The sequence below is a fragment of the Piliocolobus tephrosceles genome, chromosome 17, assembly GCF_002776525.5.
Source record: "Piliocolobus tephrosceles isolate RC106 chromosome 17, ASM277652v3, whole genome shotgun sequence".
Taxonomy (NCBI): Eukaryota; Metazoa; Chordata; class Mammalia; order Primates; family Cercopithecidae; genus Piliocolobus; species Piliocolobus tephrosceles.
The window spans coordinates 15,401,963-15,422,170 of NC_045450.1; the positions used below are offsets into that span (position 1 = coordinate 15,401,963).

The 20,208-nt window shown below is 46.7% G+C and overlaps 1 protein-coding gene across 5 annotated transcripts in view; it reads right to left on the reverse strand.

The window, feature by feature from the left end:
• MYH11 (myosin heavy chain 11) overlaps positions 1-20,208 on the reverse strand; it is a 157,765-nt gene that overhangs the window by 134,420 nt on the left and 3,137 nt on the right. For 3 of the 5 annotated variants that reach the window (XM_023189732.3, XM_023189731.3, XM_031934478.1), the window contains exon 1: positions 4,555-4,899. In XM_023189732.3, coding sequence (XP_023045500.1) covers positions 4,555-4,899 — 345 coding nt within the window. Of the gene's footprint in view, positions 1-4,554; positions 4,917-20,208 lie in introns of those variants that run through there. The other 2 variants (XM_023189735.3, XM_023189733.3) reach the window with 1 other exon arrangement.

Here is a 20,208-nt window from a genome sequence, read left to right on the forward strand (position 1 = left end):
CAGATGGAACTCAGCCAAAAGACAGCGTTCAGAAGACCAAGGGGCCCTTAGGACCAGGCATCAAAGCTGTGCTCCCCTCCGGGTACGCCACAAATGGTCTTTAGCAGTTTAGGTAGATTGGACATTGCTGAGCCCAGAACCTGCATCTCTAAGATAAGGAGACAAGCTCCTCTGGCTTCTATAGACTCTTCTAGATCCAAGAGGACAAGAGGTCTGCCAGAACCTTCTCAAAGGCCCATCGTTTGAGGTGAGCCTTGCAGAATGGAGGAGAAAAGTTCATCTTCATCACAGAGGGCAAAGTCATGCATGCCAGACCATGGACCTGGTATCACTTCACCACCCGCCTATTAACAAGAGTCATGCATGCTGCTATTATGGGCTGGGAGAGTAACTTACTGGGCTCCCCCACCCCGACCCCTGTCCTTCTTTATCTTCTCCGTCATGGACAACGGTTTCTATTAAGCAATTAAATTGACCAGAAAGGAACAAGAGAAGAGCGGGGCCATCATCACAAGGCTGAAAGGATTTTAATCTAATCTGTCTAGAGAAGCACAGCAGGAATTTGAAGCTTTGATTTATTTATTTTTAATCTGCTGTCAGAAGATATTTTGAGTCTCAGGACCTTCATACGCCCCTTAGTATGTTTTTTTCTGATTTCTATTTGAGGACAGCAGGTGAGATTAATACATAGGCCTGTCCTGAAACTCCCTAGATGGAGATGATATATCTTAGATGGAAGACCTGGGCCCCAAAGAGTCCAATTTTCCCTCTAGTTCCCTACAGACGGGCCTCTTTAGAAACATCCAATATACTGACTGGGCACGGTGGCTCAGGCCTGTGATCCCAGCACTTTGGGAGGCTGAGACAAGTGCATCAACTGAGGTCAGGAGTTGGAGACCAGCCTGGCCAACATGGTGAAACCCGTCTCTACTAAAAATACAGAAATCAGCCAGGCATGGTGGCACATCCCCGCAATCCCAGCTACTCGGGAGGCTGAGGCAGGAGAATCACTTCAACCCAGGAGGCGGAGGTTGCAGTGAACCAAGATCGCTCCACTGCACTCCAGCTGGAGGAGCAAGAGTGAAGTTTCATCAAGAAAGAAAGCAAGAAAGCAAGAAAAACAAAGAAAAAGAAAGGGAAGGAAGGGAAGGAAGAAAGAAAAAATGTCTAACATACCAACATCCCCAGGTCAATAATATTTCCACACGAGCAGTGCCACAGACAAGAGACGTCCCCTACTTAAGAAAGTAAAGATACACTTAGAGCACTGCACCTCAGCTTCCTCCTCTAAAAGGGGCAAACATTTTAAACTCAGTGGATGTTGTGTTAAATAGAATAAAATGTGTCAAACAAAGTACAGCACTTGAGTTGGAGAACATATTCAATAGTTATGGCTGGGCACAGTGGCTCACACCTGTAATCCTGGCACCGTGAAAAGTCAAGGCAGGAGATGGCTTGAGGCCAGGAGTTTGAGACCGGCCTGGGCGATCTAGTGAGGTCCCAGTCTCTACAAAAAAAAATTTTTTTTAAATTAATTAGCCAGGTGTGGTGGTGCATGCCTGTGGTCCACAGCTACTCAGGAGGCTGAGGTGACAGGATCGCTTGAACCCAGGACTTGGAAGCTGTAGTGAGTTATGATGGAACCACTGCACTCCAGCCTGGATGATGGAGTAAACCCCCATCTCAAAAAAAAAAAAAAAAAAAAGAAGTCACGAGTTGCTCAGTTGCTCACTCTTACCATTTGACTCTTTAAAAAGCCACTGTAACCCCTTCTGAAATGCCTATAAGAACAGTGGAAAAATGGCCTATCCCCATGACAGATTCTATACTACTCCTTAAAAGGGGTACCTTTGGGGCTGCCTGAGATACATTACACAAGTCATCACTGAGCATTTCCAAACGGAAAAAAGAGCAAGTCACTCAACTGTGTGCCCAATAGGCTTTTAAATATGTAAACGTATACCAGGCTCACAAAGAGACAATGCACAGCATCTCTGGTTAAGGACTAGTTTTTCCGTTTTGTGTTCACTATGCTTTCTGAATTCTCCAAGTGTTCCATAGTGAACATGTCTTAGTTTCCTAATTAGGAAAAAAATGTGCAGGACATTTTTAGAGATGACAAGGGGCTTTTTGTAATTTTCACTTGGCAAAATGTACAGACCAGGACCAAAGGGACAGAAGGATGCCAAGTGATGGAAGAAGAACATCTTACTAGGAAAATCAAAAATGATCATGACCACAGCAAAAACCAATCTAATAACACTTAATATTTTCAGTGCCTACACTTAACATGCAGCAGGAAGTGTGTTAAGTGTTTTCTCTTTAGAGTAACCCGCTCCATGAGGCTGGTACTATTTTTTTTTAAAAAAAGCAGACAAGGTCTGGCTCTGTCACCCAGGCCAGAACGTAGTAGCACAATCACAGCTCACTGCAGCCTTGAACTCCTGGGCTCAAGTGATCCTCCTACCTCAGCCTCCCTGAGTAGCTGGGATTATGGGTACGCACCACTGTGCCTGGCTAATTTCTTTTTGCAGAGATCGGGTCTTGTTGTGTTGCCCAGGCTGGTCTCAAACTCCTGGGCTCAAGTGATCCACTTGCCTCAGCTTCCCTAAGTGCTGGGATTACAGGCACGAGCCACTGTGCCCGGCTCCCAAGAGGCTGGTACTATTCTTGCATCCATTTTACAGAAAAGAAAACAAAGCTTCAGAGGCATGAGGTAATCTGCTCAAGGGTGAGCAAAGCCCTTTCAGAGAGAAGAGATCAACATAGGCTGGGTTGGGTAACCTCTGTGCACCGGTCTGGCGTCATGGGGATATCAATATCCTTCTTGTTCTAGAAAGCTGATCCAATCCCACAATGGACCCATGCCCCACAATGTCACACTCCAAGCCCCAATCATCTAGTCCAGGCAGTCCAACAGCACCTTCTATGATAATGGGAACATTCTGCACTTATACTACACAGTACACCCGCCACTAGCCACAGGTGGCTATTGACTACTTGACCCAGGGCCAATACAACAAAAGAAATAAATTTGTTATTTTGTATTTTCTTTTATTTATGTATTTATTTAGAGATGAAGTTTTGCTCTTGTTGCCCAGGCTGGATACAATAACGCGATCTTGGCTCACTGCAACCTCCGTCTCCCGGGTTCAAGTGATTCTCCTGCCTCAGCCTCCCAAGAAGCCGGGATAACAGGCGCATACCACCATGCCCAGCTAATTTTTGTATTTTTAGTAGAGACGGGGTTTTATTATGTTGACCAGGGTGGTCTAGAGCTCCTGACCTTAGGTGATCCACCCACCTTGGCCTCCCAAAGTTCTGGGATTACAGGTGAGAACCCATGTACCCAGCCAATAAATTTTTTAATTTTTTTTTTTTTTTGAGATTGAGTTTCGCTCTTATTGCCCAGGCTAGAGTGCAATGGCACAATCTTGGCTCACTGCAACCTCTACTTCCTGGGTTCAAGCAATTCTCCTGCCACAGCCTCCCAAGTAGCTGGGATTATAGGTGTGCACGACCATGCCCGGCTAATTTTGGTATTTTTAGTAGAGACGGGGGTTTCATCAAGTTGGCCAGGCTGGTCTCGAACTCCTGACTTCAAGTGATCTACCCGCCTTGGCCTCCCAGAGTGCTGGGATTACAGGCATGAGCCACCACACCTGGTCTAATGTTTCTTTTAATTAATTTAAATCTAAATTTAGTTAGCCACGAGTGGCCAGTGGCTACCATATTGTGCCATCTCTAGTCCACTCCGATCTGCAAGTCTACCTAAAAGAGTCCTAGGATCAATCTGAACATTCCCCTCTGTGACAAGGAAGGCCTCCCTAAAACCTAGCCACATCCTCATGTCTCCTACCCACCTGGCTGCCAAGACAAACCAGCCTTTCCAAAGCAGTTATGAGCTCTTTATTTTCAAGAGGAAGGGAGGACAGAACGATGCCAAGGAAATCTGTTGAGAGTTTGTCATATATCTTGGCACTTGGCATATGTGATAACATGGGATTGTCATACCCCCTGTCTGTAATGAGGGTGATTATTCCCATTTTACTGATAGGAAAACCGAGGCTTCAACAGGGCAAATAACCTGTTCAAGGGCTGAGCTGTGAAGCTACGTTGGAATGATGCCACTTCATCTTGTAATCTCCCTTGATCAAATTGTCAGCCTCCCAACACATTTCCTTTTTTTTTTTCTTTTATCCTTGAGACAGAGTCTTATTCTCTCACCCAGGCTGGAGTGCAATAAAACAATCTCACTGCAACCTCCACCTCCTGGGTTCAAGCAATTCTTCTGCCCCAGCCTCCCCAGTAGCTGGGATTACAGGTGCACACCACCACGCTCGGCTACTTTTTGTATTTTTAGTAGAGACAGGGTTTCACCATGTTGGCCAGCGTGGTTTCAAACTTCTGACCTCCGGTGATCTGCCCGCCTCGGCCTCCCAAAGTGCTGGGATTACAGGCGTGAGCTACTGCACTCGGCCCTCCCAACACATTTCTAATGCCTACTTTCCTTATGAGGCCAGGAGTAGGTACCTGACTGCCAGCAATACTCACATATATTAGCCCTGAGAAGTACCGCTCCCTCAGGTTGTGTAGCACGGAGGCTTCGTTGAGGCACGTCAGCTCCGCCATATCCTCCACCTTGGAGAACTTGGGCGGGTTCATCTTCTGGATGTCATCTTTCCCAACCGTGACCTTCTTGCCATTCTCCACCAGCTCCACAACCACCTCATCCCCCTTCTCCTCCTTGATGCTGGCTGCCTCGAAGCCCTGCTTCTCCGAGGGGACCCAGACGAGTCTCTTGGCGGCCCAGTCAGCCTGGGCCACTGGGCTGTTGATGAAGTTTTTGTCCACGAAGAGGAACTTCTCATCGTCACTGAGTTGGCCCTTCTGTGCCATGGTGCCTTGTTGGTCCCCTGTGGAATAAGGTAACAGGGTCAGAATCAGACCACAACTAAGTCCTGAAGACAGATCCACCACTCACCTTGCCCTGCCTAGGAACTCGGTCTGCAGAGACATCCCACCAAGTACAAAGACCTGAAGTATTGTGTATGTGGTCAGAGAACAGAGACCACCCAAAGGCCCTTCAGAAAGGGATGTGTGTCATCGCCTAGAATACCAAAAGTCAAACAACCCAAACGTCCATCAACATAGAGCTGGACACATAAGCCATGCTATTTCCATACCGTGAAATACTACCCAGTGGTTAAGAGGCAGGAAGTAGGGCTGGGCAAGGTGGCTCACACGTGTAATCCCAATACTGTGGGAGGCCGAGGCAGGCGAATCACTTGAGGCCAGGAGTTCAAGACCAGCCTGGCCAACATGGTGAAACCCTGTCTCTAATGAAAATACAAAAATTAGCCAGGTGTGGTGGCATGCACCTGTAATCCCAGCTACTTGGAAGCTGAGGCAGAATTGCTCGAACCCGGGAGGCAGAGGTTGCAGCGAGCCAAGATAGTGCCATTATACTCCAGCGTGGGGGACAGAGCGAGATTCCATCTCAAAAAAAAAAAAAAAAAAAAAAAAGAAAGAAAGAAAGAAAAAAAAGAAGCAGGAAGTATGTCTACACGTGCTGATATGGGAAGATGGTCAAGTCTAACTGCTCACTGCAAAATAAGAGTCCTCAAATGATAAAACATAGAATTACCCAGATCGCTTGAGCCCAGGAGTTGGAGACCAGCCTGGGCAACATGACAAAACCCTGTCTCTACAAAAAATACAAAAAATTAGCCGGGCATGGTAGCGCACACCTGTAGTCCCAGCTACTTGGGAGGCTGAGGTGGGAGAATCACCTGAGCCTGGGAAGTCAAGATTGCAGTGAACCAAGATCAAGCCACTGCACTCCAGCCTGGGTGACAGAGTGAGACTATGTCTTAAAAACAAACAAACGAACAACCCAATGTATATATTGGAATACGACTCAGTAAAAGGAAAGAAATGATGCAATAAAATAAATGAGTCTCCAAAGCATCATGCTTAGTGAAAGAAATCAGAAAGGCCACATGCTGTATTATTCCTTCAATATGAAAAGCTATTAGGCTGGTGCAAAAGTAAGTGTGGTTATTGTGATTGAAAGTAATGGCAGCTGGGTGCCGTGGCTCGCACCTGTAATCTCAGCACCTTGGGAGGCCGAGTTGGGTGGATCACCTGAGGTCAGGAGTTCAAGGCCAGCCTGGGCAACATGGTGAGACCCACCCCCACCCCCGTCTTTACGAAAAATACAAATATTAATGGGGATGTGGTGGCACACACCTGTAGTCCCAGCTACGCAGGAGGCTGAGGCAAAAGGATTGCTTGAACCCGGGAGGTGGAGGCTGCAGTGAGCTGAGATCACCCCACTGCACTCCAGCCTGGGCAAAAGAATGAGACTCTGTCTAAAAAAAAAAAAAAGTTATGGCAAAATAGAAAACGCCTACCTATGGTGACAGGCAATCAAGAGTTGCCAGTGGAGGCCATGCACGGTGGCTCACACCTGTAATTGCAGCACTTCGGGAGGCCAAGGCGGGGGAATCACTTGAGGTCAGGAGTTTGAAAGCAGTCTGGCCAATGTGGTAAAACCCCATCTCTACTAAAAATACAGAACTTAGCTGGGCATGGTGGTGCACACCTGTAATCCCAGTTACTCGAAAAGCTGAGGCAGGAGAATCGCTTGAACCCGGGAGGCAGAGGCTGCAGCGAGCCGAGACTGCACCACTGCACTCCAGCCTGGGTGACAGAGTGAGACTCCATCTCAAACAAACAAACAAAAAAAAGAGTTGCCAGTGGTGAGGAAAGGAACTGATTGTTAAGAGGCACAAAAGAAGTACAAAAGAGGTGAGAAGCCCCACCTTTCGGGGTGGTAAAAGCATTCGCTGTGGTTATGGTGGTGCTTACAAGACTGTATACATTTGTCAAAACTCATTAAGAATGTTCTGTATCCCTATAGCATGACTAAAGTGAACAATAAAATATTACATAGTTTCCAAGAGCTAGAAGGACACTGAATGTTCCCAACACAAAGAGATAGATGTCATCACATAGGAAGTAGCAAAGTAAATAAAAGAAATGGTAACTGCTTGAGATGACGGATGTGCTAATTATCCTGATCTTATCTCCCCACACATTATATGTATTAATATCAAACCATTACTAAGAGCTGGACTCAGTGGCTCATACCTGTAATCCCAGCACTTTGGGAAGCTGAGATAGGAGGATCCCTTGAGGCCAGGAGTTCAAGACCAACCTGGGCAATATAAGAAGACCCCGTGTCTGTACAAAAAATTAAAAATTAGCCGGACATGGTGGCACATGCCTATAGTTCCAGCTACTCAGGAGGCTAAGATAGGAAGATAGCCCGAGCCCAGGAGGTCAAGGCTGCAGTGAACCGTAATCATGCCACTGCACTCCAGCCTGGGCGACAGAGTGAAACCTTGTCTCAAAACCAACAAACCAAACAACTAAAAAAATCATTATGGACCCCGTGAACATGTATGATCATTTGTCAATTAAGAAATAAATTTTTTAAGCTGAAAAACTCACTCAAGCTATACACTTAAAAAAAATTTAAGTGAATTTAAGTTGGTGAGTTTTACTTTATATAGATTATGCCTCAATAAAGCTGATTAAAATATTTGTCATAAAATATTTGTCTTCATTTTATATGCTTGTGTGTACATTTCTAAAAGTCTAGAAAATTGCATACCAAAATATTATACTAGGGTTCTAGCTGGTCAAATATGAGACACTTTGAATATCAGTAAGAAAAATAATTGTATGTCCATCACGAAAGACAAATATATTTAAATCCATATGTTCAAAATGATTTTTGCTGTTGTTGTTGTTGTTGTTGTTGTTTGAGATGGAGTCCTGCTCTGTTGTCTACACTGGAGTGCAGTAGTGCAATCTTGGCTCACTGCAACCTCTGCCTCTCGGATTCAAGTGATTCTCCTGCCTCAGCCTCCTGAGTAACTGGGATTACAGGCACACACCACCACACCCAGCTAATTTTTGCATTTTTAGTAGAGACAGGGCCTCATCAAGGTGGCCAGGCTGGTCTCAAACTCCTGACCTCAAGTGATCCACCAGCCTCGGCCTCTCAAAGTGCTGGGATTGCAGGCATGAGCCACTGCACCCAGCCCCAAATGCATTATTTTTTAAATGGGTACAGAAAGTGGGGTGGAATGTGAAAATCTTGATTCTGCCTTTTCTATACGAATTGTTCCTTAGGGTAACTAAATTGAGAAGGAGAAATCTCTCTTGATGGAAGATTAGGTTATTCGATGTCCTCTCTACATGGAAAGCCCATTGATGGCAGATTCACGTTATCTGTCCTGTACCCAGATGTGTTTATGAGAAGAGGGACAGAGAGAGCTCGCTCAATAGGCCTGTCCAGCCCCCTGTTCCTGACTCTCTGACCACAGCTGCAGGGGCTGTCCTGCAAACACTGACTCACAGCCCCTTTCACCTCTTGCTGCCGGGCTCCAAAGAACTGAGTTGCTGGCTAAGTGAGGACATATGGCCACCAGGATCTATGTGCGGTTGACATCCCTCCTTCAGGAGAGGATTCACAACTCCTTTCAATTCACTGATAATCCCCACGCTTGGGCCCCAAATCCCACAGAGACAGAATAAAGACCCACGTCCCACTACTGGATCCCTAGAGCTGAGCAGCCAACTCCTGAAATCCAACCTTTTGGGTGATGCAGATTTTGCAAGACAGAATGGGAGTGGCAGATATTCCAATACCTATTTTTTTTATTTCAGGGCTGACAATAATAATTAAAGGACTAATTGAAAAAACCTGCAGCTGGTGCGGTGGCTTATGCCTGTAATCCCAGCACTTTGGGAGGCTGAGGCAGGTGGATCACCTGAGGTCAGGAGTTCGAGACCAGCCTGGCCAACATGGTGAAACCCCATCTCTACTAAAAACACAGAAAGTAGTCGGGCATGATGGCACATGCCTGTAATCCCAGCTACTCGGGAGGCTGAGGCAGGAGAATCACTTGAACCCAGGAGGCAGAGGTTGCAGTGAGTCAAGATTGTGCCATTGTGCTCCAGCCTGGGCAGTAAGAGCGAAACTTGGTCTCAAAAACACAAACCTGGAAGCTGATTTGCTCAGAGGAGATTTTCTGCTGGGAGACCTGCTATAGTAGCCGATGAAAAAAAGTGGTGGCCAGGAATGGTAGCTCACACCTGTAATCCTAGCACTTTGTGGGGGCTGAGGTAGGAGGGCTGCTTGAGGTCCAGAGTTCGAGACCAGCCTGGCCAACATGGTGAAACCTGCTCTACTAAAAACACAAAAATATTAGCTGGGCATCGTGGCATGCACCTACAATCCCAGCTACTGGGGAGGCTGAGGCATGAGAATCGCTTGAATCCGAGAGGCAGAGGTTGCAGTGAGCTGAGATCGCGCCACTGCACTTTGGCCCAGGCAACAAAGAAGACTTAAAAAAAAAAAAAAAAAAAAATTGTAAGAAAAGAAAAAAAAAAAAAAAAAAGCAGAGAAATGAGGAAATCCCATCTAAATCTGAATAATCACTTCAGATATCCAGAAAGAGAAATACAGATCTGGTAGACAACATGCATTGTCCTAGGTTTAACAAAAAAGCCTTCCTGCATTTTAACATCATTGTTGTATTTGGCTTAGCTCATAGTAAGACCGACAGTGTCCTGCCCCTGACTCCACTTACCCTATCTTAAAGACTCCCTTCTACATGGAAGAATTCCAGCAAATACATGGAGAACAATAAAACTAGGATGTAACTGTTTGTAAAACTTTAATAAAATAGTAAGTCTCAAGCCAGGCGCGGTGGCTCACACCTATAATCCCAGCACTTTGAAAGGCCCAGGCGGGTGGACCACCTGAGGTCAAGAGTTTGAGGCCAGCCTGGGCAACATGGCAAAACTCTGTCTCAACTAAAAAATACAAAAATTAGCCGGGCATAGTGGCGTGCACCTATAATTCCAGCTACTCAGGAAGCTGAGGCAGGAGAATTACTTGAACCCCAAAGGTGGAGGTTGCAATGAGCCCAAGACTTTGCAAAGAAAGAAAGAAAGAGAGAGAGAGGGGTGGGGAGGGAAGAAGGAAGGAAAGAAGGGAGGAAGGGAGGGAGGGAGAAAGGAAGGAAGGGAGACCGGAAGGGAGACCGGAAGGAAGACAGGCAGGCAGGCAGGCTGGCTCTTGGCAAGGGCTACCTGTAATTGCTAAAACTGTTAGGCCAATGGGGCTCACATTTCCTGGTGCATTAGCTTCTGAGTCAGTAGGACTGGGATGAGGCCCAAGAGTATGCATTTCTAACTAGCTTTCGGGTGATAATGATGATGCTGGTCTAGGGTCCCCACCATAAGACTGACTATATCAGATGAAGAGCTGCTGTGGAATTTTATAAGGGATGGGTCCACCTGACATCACCTAAATCTACTAATTAGCCCTAACATCACAAAATGAGAGAACTGACTAGACATTATAAACATTACATGCCTGCAGATGGGACACCACAGGAAGTGCCATTACCACTAATGACATATTCTTGCTAAAAAGAAAAGGGGATGGAGATGGGGGATGCAGGTGATGAAGCCTCCAGATCTAACGCCTGTCTGTGGAAAATGCAAGGCACAGGAGAGCGTGTTAAACAATGCAATAAAATCTCAAAGGTGAGAGACTGCGCTCTGTCACCCAGCTAGAGTGCAATGGCGGGATCTTGGCTCACTACAACCTCTACCTCCTAGGTTCAAGCGACTCTCCTGCCTCAGCCTCCCAAGTAGCTGGGATTACAGGAGCCCACCACCATGCCTGGCTAATTTTTGTATTTTTAGTAGAGACAGGGTTTCACCATATAGTCCAGGCTGGTCTCAAACTCGTGACCTCGGGTGATCTGCCTGCCTCGGCCTCTCAAAGTGCTGAGATTACAGGTGTGAGCCACTACTCTTGGCCAGGACTCTGTTTCTTTAACAAATAAATACAAACAAAAAGGAGATGAACCTATAGATTAAAAAATAATTGAAAGAAAAGAGGCTGGCAGTAGTTCACATGTATAATCCCATATTTTGGGAGGCCAAAGCAGGAGGATTGCTTAAGCCCAGGAGTTTAAGACCAGACTGGGCATTATAGCAAGATCCCATCCCTTAAAAAAAAAATAAGCCAGGCGTGATGATGCGTGCTTGTAGTCCCAGCTACTAGGAGGCTGAGGCATGAAGGTTGCTTGAGCCCAGCAGTTTATTAAGGCTATAGTGAGCTATGATTACATCACTGCACTCCAGCCTGGGTGACAGGGTAAGACCCTGTCTCAAAAAAAAAAAGAAAAAGAAAAAAAAGAAAAAGCCACAGAGAATGAGAACATTTCATAAATATAGGGCATTTTCATTACCCTAAAAGATCTTTCCGAGCCTTTAAATAAATTGCAATTTCATTGGTGCTGGCAAAACTGGATTGGTTGCCTCATCTTGAGAGGTAAGATAACCTGCAGTCGTGGAAAGACATCCAGACTTTGCAATCAGATACGAATTCAAACGTGACTCTGCCACTGCAGAATGCATGCTTCTAGGTGACTCACGTAGATTTCTGAGACTCAAACTTACCATATGTTAATACTGGGGGCCTAATGGGTGCCCTACAGAGCTGCCATGAGGTTTAGATGAAACTCTCTACACCAAGCTTGTCTAACCTGAAGCCCACAGGCTGCACGCAGCCCAGGATGGCTTTGAATGCGGCCCGATACAAATTCATAAACTTTCTTAAAACAGTATGAGATTTTTTTTGCGATTTTTTCTTTTAAGCTCATCTGCTATCATTAGTGTTAGCGTATTTTATGTGTGGTCCAAGACAATTCTTATTTTTCCAGTGCGGCCCAGGGAAGCCAAAAGATAGGACACCCCTGGTCTACACCAAGTACCTTCTGTTTCTACACCCTTTCCCACTTCCTATGACTCTAAGCCACTTCTCTCATTCCTAACCAAGAGCATTTACTACTGTTGGATGTTTTAATATTGTTTATTTCTGGACAGCCATAGTCACAGAAGTGGCTCAATACGATACGTGTTCCTTTAATAGTGTAACCAAGGTTAGTTTAAACAGGCAGCAAAATAGAAAATGTGACAAAGTATTCCATAATTCCTTGATAATCTCTTGGTTCTTAAGATGTTGCAGCAGATTGTGTGTGTGTGTGTGTGTGTGTGTGTGTGTGTGTGTGAGAGAGAGAGAGAGAGAGAGAGACTGGAGGACGCATAAGAGAAATGGGAGGGTGTGAAGACGAAATAAGATTGACCACAAGTAGGCCAGGTGTGATGACTCACGCCTGTAACCCCAGAACTTTGGAAGGCCGAGGTGAGTGGATCACTTGAGTTCAGGAGTCTGAGACCAGCTTGGCCAACATGGTGAAACCTTGTCTCTACTAAAAATACAAAATTTAAAAATTATCCAGGAGTGTGCTCCTGTAGCCCCAGCTACTCGGGAGGCTGAGTCAGGAGAATCACTTGAACCTGGGAGGTGGAGGTTGCAGTGAGCCGAGATCATACCACTGCACTCCAGCCTTGGTGACAGAGTCAGACTCCATTTCAAAAACAAAAAAACAAAAAAACCCAGAAATGTCAGAGCCGGGACCCGAACCTGCGTCTCATGCTGGAGTCTGTGTGGTTCTGTCTTTTACATAAGGTGGGTGGCCTTGTCAGATGCCCATAAAGGAATCCATCCTTTAAGACACCTGGCACAGTGCCTGGCACATTACAAACACCCAAAATAGGACTCAAATCAGGTGAAGTAAACTACGGCTTCACACCACAAAAAAGGACGTCTCACAACACACACTTGAGCAAAAGAAGGTGGTCACAAAAAGCACAGGCTGACTGTTGAACTGAGGCCCAAAACCAGGCAGGATACATCCACAGTGACAGAGCTCAGATAAGGAATGAATGAGCCTTGGGGGTGCAGTGATTGCAAGGACAGAACGTGATGGGGGCTGGGGAGGGTCAACGCTCTAGATCTTCATCTGAATGCCGGCCCTATGAGTGTTCACTTTCCGAAAATTCACTGAACTGCTGGGCCAGGTGACATGGCTCACGCCTGCAATCCCGGCACTTTGAGAAGCCAAGGTGGGAGGATCACTTGAGCCCAGGAGTTCAAGACACAGCAAGACCCATCTCTAAGTAATTACTTGAGCGGAAGACCGAGGTAGGAGGATAACTTGAGCCCAGGAGGCTGAGACCAGCCTGGTCAACATGGTGAAACCTTGTCTCTAGCAAAAATACAAAAATTAGCTGGGTGTGATAATGTGCACCCGCAGTCCCAGCTACTCAGGAGGCTGAGGTGGGAGGAACGCTTAAGCACAGGAGGTCGAGGATGCAGTGAGCCGTGATCATGCCACTGCACTATAGCCTGGGTGACAGAGACCCCCATCTAAAAATATATATATATATCCTCTCAAAAACTCATCAAGCTGCACACCCACGGTGTGTGGACTTTTGGTTGTAAAGTACACTTCATTTTCCTTCCCTCTTATCTTTGTGGTAAAATACAGCTAACATTCACCACCTGAGCCTCTTAAATGTAGTTCAGTAGCATTAAGTATATTGATATTATTGTGCAATAATTAAGAGTTTGTGCAGATGGTAGCCAATTACATCCCAAGAGGGATAGGAGAATGTTTCATTTGTTCTAAGCACCATAACAAGTAAAGTGGACTTTTTTTTTTTTTTTTTTTTGAGACATGGTCTTGCTCGGTCTCCCAGGCTGGAGTGCAGTGGCATGACCTCAGCTCACTGCAACCTCCACCTCCCAGGCTCAAGTAATCCTCCCACCTCAGCCTCCCAAATAGTTGGGACTACAGGCACCTGCCACCATGCTCAGCTATTTTTCTGTATTCTTTGTAGAGACGGGGTTTCACCATGTTGCCCAGGCTGGTCTTAAACTCCTGACCTCAAGTGATCTTCCCTCCTCAGCCTCCCAAAATGCTGGGATTACAGGCGTGAGCTTCTGTGCCCGGCCCTAAATGGGCTCTAATTGCCATGTTGATGAGTTGCCTTAAAAGTCAGAAAAAATAGCAAAAAATACAACAGAAAAATAAAAGGACACGCACATCTCCATTGCCCGGGACCCTGTCTAACCTCAGATTTAAAAACACAAACAAGATCAAGTGCAAAGATTCAGTCTCTGTCCAAAAAAGGAGAGCTTGGAGCAGGCTGGCTTCCCTCTGGCTTTGATGTCTTTGATGACAGTTACGACGTGCAAAATCTGCTTTGGTCAAAAGACAGCAAGATAGGGGATGAGAAGCTTGGACTCACGCTAGAATGCTGTTTTCCATAGCATGCTCCTTGGAACCCTAATTCCCTGAAATATCTGGGCTGGGGTGGAGCCGGGGAGGTTGAGAAGCTCTTCCAACAGTGGAGCAGTCAAGGTCAAATCCATTTGGAAGGTGCTACATATTCCCTTTCCCTCACTGAGACACAAAACACACATCAGGACATTTAAGTCTCTGGCAGATCTGGAAACCTGAAAGCTGTTTTGCTGCTATGAGCCTTGGGTCCCCAAAACATTTGCCACAGATTTGCCCTTGAGAAAATTCAGTGAGCCTGACAAATTAATAATACTAATACTAGTAATAATAATAGTTGCTCTTTTTTTTTGACAGTCTTGCTCTGTCACCCAGGCTGGAGTGCAGTGATGCAATCTCAGCTCACTGCAACCTCCACCTCCTGGGTTCAAGTGATTCTCGTGCCTCAGCCTCCCAAGTAACTGAGACTACAGGCATGTGCCACCACACCTGGCTAATTTTTGTATTTTTAGTAGAGATGGGGTTTCACCATGTTGGCCAGGCTGGTCTTGAACTCCTGGCTTCAAGCAATCGATCCTCCCACCTTGGCCTCCCAAAGTGCTGGGATTACAGGCGTGAGCCACCGCACCTGGCCACAACCTCTTCACTGTTGACTCTCGGGCTGGGTCATTCTGTGTCGTGAGGGGGGCTCTTCTGTGCATTGCAGGATGTTCTGCAGCACCCCTGGCCTCTGCCCACCAGATACCAGTGGCACCCCTTCCTCCATTCATGACAATCAAAAGTGTCTCCAGACACTGCTGGATGTCCCATGGGGTGGCAAAACTGCTCCCAGTTGAGAACCACAGCTTTAGAATAAAAACAAGGGCTGTCTTGGGAAAGACCACTAAAGCTGAGAGCAGCTCTCACTTAGTCAAACTCAACTCGGAGTACCGACTACAGAAGGTCAGATGGGGGCAAGGTGAACACATTGGACCAGAAACGGACCACCAGTTGGCCCAACCCCAGGGACACTCTCCATCTACCTTGGTGCACCTTCCCAACCCTCCCTCCTCCACCATCGCTCATGTTTAAGGTCCTGCATCAGCTCCAAGGGCTGAAAGGACATCTCTGAAATTATTACCCAGAACTGCTGATCACAAAGGACAGTTCACTCATCAAGAGCTGCTCTCAATGTTTTGGCTGGGGGAAAGGTCTCATTATATGCCCAGGGTAGAGAGCAGTGGTGCAATCATAGCTCACTGCAGGCTCAAACTCATGGGCTCAAGGGATCCTCCCCCTCAGGTGTGGGCCACTATGCCCGGCTAATTTTATTTTTTGTAAAGATGGGGGCCTTGCTATGTTGCCCAGGCTGGTCGCAAACTCCTGATCTCAAACGATCCTCCTGTCTTGGCCTCCCAAAGCTCTAGGATGACAGGCCTGAGTCACCTCGTCCAACTTTCTCGAATGTTTTGATGAAAACAAATGTCTCTGTCACCTTTGGCATTAGTGGTGTTTGACACATCTGAGTGTGTCAGCCCTGTTTTCAGTCCTGCCCTGACCAACAACTGCTTTTTTTTTTTTTTTTGAGACAGGATCTGGCTCTGTCACCCAGGCTAGAGTGAAGTGGCCATCTTGGCTCACTGCAAACTCTGCCTCCCAGGCTCAAGCCATTCTCCCACCCCAGCCTCCCAAGTAGCTGGGATCACAGGCATGCACCAGCACACTCAGCTAATTTTCTAATTCTCACATTTTTTTGTAGAGACAGGGGGGTCTCACTGTGTGGCCCAGGCTGGTCTCGAACTCCTGAGCTCAAGCGATCTGCCTGCCTCAGCCTCCTAAAGGGCTAGGATTACAAGCATGAGCCACTGTGCCCAGGCTGCTTCATTTTTTGAGCACAAACAAGCTATTCATTAGCCTCTGGAAGACCTTAGGACGTCAAGTAACAAGTCTCAGCTCTGCCCCAAACCCGCTGGGTGACTCTGAACAAGTCACTTGCCCTCTCTGGGCCTTGTGTTTTTCATTTAGGGAAAAGAAATCAATGGTAGGCTGGCCTAGCTCTACCATTCTGTGGGACCCGTCTGTGACTTCTGGCCAAAGGGCTGAAACTGGACCAACTGAGAATGTCAGGCTGCTTTAGGTTTTTTTGGTCATCAGTTTCATTTTTCCCAGAGGAACTGAGGGGCAAAAGATCTTGCCCTCTCTGCTTCAGCATTAATAAAAAGTAAATTAGGACGGGCGTGGTGGCTGATGCCTATAATCCCAGTACTTTGGGAGGCCAAGGCAGGAGGATCATCCGAGGTCAGGAGTTCAAGACCAGCCTGGCCAACATGGTGAAACCCTGTCTCGACTAAAAATACAAAAATTAACCAGGTGTGGTGGTGGGCGCCTGTAATCCCAGCTACTCGGGAGGCTGATGCAGGAGAATCGCTTTAACCCAAGAGGTGGAGGTTGCAGAGACCTGAGATCACATCACTGCACTCCAGTCTAGACGACAAGAGCAAAACTCTGTCTCCTAAATAAATAAATAGATAGATAAATAAATAAATACATACATACATAAATAAGTAAGTAAGTAAGTAGGTAAGTAAGTAAGTAAATTAAATATCCCAGAGCCCAGAGAGTATAGGATTTGCATATCACCTCGCCTGGTCAACAGCTTTCCTCAGGATTTGGCTGTCAAGCCATTGGCTGAAGATTTTGGACCAGAGACACAAACCCAAATGTTTTTGGAGATCAGGTAAGTAATACACAGTGACCCACACCAGATGTTAGAGTATTGCACATATTCTAAATACCATGCAGGGTTCAGCACTGTGGCTCACGCCTGTAATCCCAACACTTTGGGAGGCCAAGGCAGGCAGATTGCTTGAGCTTAGGAGTTTGAGACCAGCCTGCGCAACATGGTGAAACCCCATCTCTACAGAAAATACAAAAATTAGCCAGGCATGGCGGCACATGCCTGTAGTCCCATCTACTCGGGAGGCTGAGGTGGGAAGATCGCTTGAGCCTGGGAGGTGGAGAAGGTTGCAGTGAGCTGAGATCATGCCATTGCACTCTAGCCTGGGTGACAGAGTGAGACTCCATTTCAAAAAAGAAGAAAGAAAGAAAAATTGCTTGTATTCTGAATGTCATAAAGGGCTAGACACAGTGGCTCACACCTGTAATCCAAGCAATTTGGGAGGCCAAGCCAAGAGGATTGCTTGAATTAGGAGTTCTAGACTAGCCTGGGCAACACAGTGAGAGCCCATCTCTCAAATAAACAAATGAATGAATGCCACGTGGGCAAAACAGAAGTTCTCTGAACCTGATGTGCAACACAATTTGCCAGCTGGAAGGACCTCTGCAGTGGAAATCCTCGTTCAAGGCCTGGTCCAGGTGTAGGGAGGCGTCAAATGCGTCGCAGGGAGAGGGACTGGGTACTCTAAATGCACCTGCTTGGCAGGTCCCCAGTAGTACCAAAAAGGCAGTTTAGATCTATTATTAGTAACAGCCACTGTATTTATTGGGCCCCTTGTATTCATCGGGTATCGGGCCAGACAGCTGCCTAGATAGACCATCTCACTATGTCTCATAAGCGCTCTGTAAGGTGGCATCACCTGCTGTTGTTATTTTCCTGCTAAGATGACTGAGGTCCTGGAAGGCAAATGCAAGGCCCCCACTTGTAAAATTTGGAGTCAGGAGTAGAATCCAGAATCTAATCCTAATTTTCTGCTAAGAGGAAATGGACACCCAATTATTCTTAGCAGAAAGTCCCTTTTTCTTGCCCCAGATCCTCCTCCGCCATTTCCACCCTCCCCTCACCTCCCAAGGGCTTGTTCCCAAGAAAGCTCTACCTCACTTTCACAGAAAAAAAAAGTGAATGGTGAACCTGTCACTTTCTTATTGCCTTGTGACATCTGCCTAATCATCTGAATACCAATGGTTTCAAATAACTCCAGAAAGAAGTTATCTTACTGTGTAACACTATTTTTTCCTCCCGACCGAGAAAACTTGGTTGGTAAGAGTCACTGTAGCCCTGTGAAGGATGCCTCTGGAAGTGAGCAAGAACTGGTTATTTCTGGCCCTAAAAGCCCCACTGTGTTTTATGTTTTACAATTCTGGCATACCACAGATTAAAATAAATGTATAGCCTCCTATGTCAGGGGTCCCCAACCCTTGTGCTGCAGTACCAGTCCATGGCCTGTCAGGAACCAGGCTACACAGCAGGACTGGGCAGTGGGTGAGTGAGCATCACTGCCTAAGCTCCGCCTCCTGTCAGAGAAGCAGCATTGGATTCTCACAGGAACGTGAACCCTATTGTGAACTGCACATACAAGGGATCTAGGTTGTGTGTTCCTTATGAGAATCTAACCAATGCCCGATGATCTGAGGTGGGACAGTTCTATCCCAAAACCATCCTCCCCACCCCCACTCCATCCCAGGTCCCTGGAAAAAATTGTCTTCCACAAAACTGGTCTCTGGTGCCAAGAGGTTGGGGACTGCTGTCATATGTGACTGCAACAAGATGCAATTTGCAATACTTTTTTTTTTTTGTCTCACTCTGTTGCCCAGGCTGGAGTGCAGTGGTGTGCTCTCGGCTCACTGCAACCTCTGCCTCCGAGGCTCAAGTGATTCTCATGCTTCAGCCTCCCAAGTAGCTGGGATTACAGGTGCACACCACCACACTCAGCTAATTTTTGTATTTTTAGTAGAGATGGGGTTTAGCAGAGACCATGTTGGCCAGGCTGGTCTCGAACTCCTGACCTCAGGTGACCCACCTGCCTTGGCCTCCCAAAGTGCTGGGATTACAGCGTGAGCCACTGTGCCCAGCCTGCAATGTCTTTAGCTGGTCATTTGCAATATCTATTCATTTTAGGTAAGATGCCCTTTAACTGAGCAATGGCATTTCTGGGAATTTATCCTACAGATAAATTCACACAGTTAGACAAAAAGTCCAAGGCTGAAAGAGTGGCATTATCTATTATTCCCATTTTCCTGCTAAGACTATCAAGGTCCTGAAAGGTAAATGCAAAGCTCTCCCTTGTAAAAGTTGGAGCCAGGATTAGAATCCAGATCTGTTTGAAGCCTAATTTACTCAGAGATGGCATTAGCGATGTTTAACACATCTGAATGTGTCAGCCCTGTTCACAGTCCTGTCCTAACAACTCACTGCTTCATCCTTTGAGCACAAACAAGCTATTCGTTAGCCTGTGGAAGACCTTAGGACTTCGAGTTACAAGTTTCAGCTCTGCCTAAAACTCACTGGGTGACGCTAGGCAAGTCACTTGCCCTCTCTGGGCCTTGTATTTTTCAGCCTGGTACAGTGCTACGCCCCGCATCTTTTTTTTGAGACAGAGTCTCACTCTGTTTCCCAGGCTGGAGTGCAGTGATGCAATCATCGCCCACTGCAGCCTTGAACTCCTGGGCTCAAGCAATCCTCCTGCCTCAGCCTCCTGAATAACTAGGACTACAGATGCATGCCACTACGCCCAGCCCATTTTTAAAATTTGTTTGTAGAGATAGTGCCTTGCTGTGTTGCCCAGTCTGGTCTCAAACTCCTGACTTCAAGCCATCCCCCCACCTCAGCCTCCCAAATCACTGGGATTACAGGTGTGACCTGCCATACCTGGCCTCTATGGCCCCTTCCTCACAACTTTGATGAGGTTGTTCCTCCCTAGCCCCTGAAACCCTGATACAAGTCACAGATGTCCGACCTCCCCTTTCAGCCACTGTGAGCAGCTTCTTCCTCTGTCCTTGGATCACATACAAAGTTTCTTTCAAATTGTTGCCTGGCTTTCTCTAAACTCAACCTTTCCTCCATTGTGTGGCCAGGGTTAAATGTTGCAAGGTCAGGGGTGGAGGGAGAAGACCTAGAGACCAAAAAGGCCATCCCTTAAAGTATGCCATCAAGACCCTAAATATGCCAGGCGCAGTGACTCACGTCTGTAATGTGAGCACTTTGGGAGATCAAGCCAGCCGAATCACTTGAGGTCAGCAGTTCGAGACC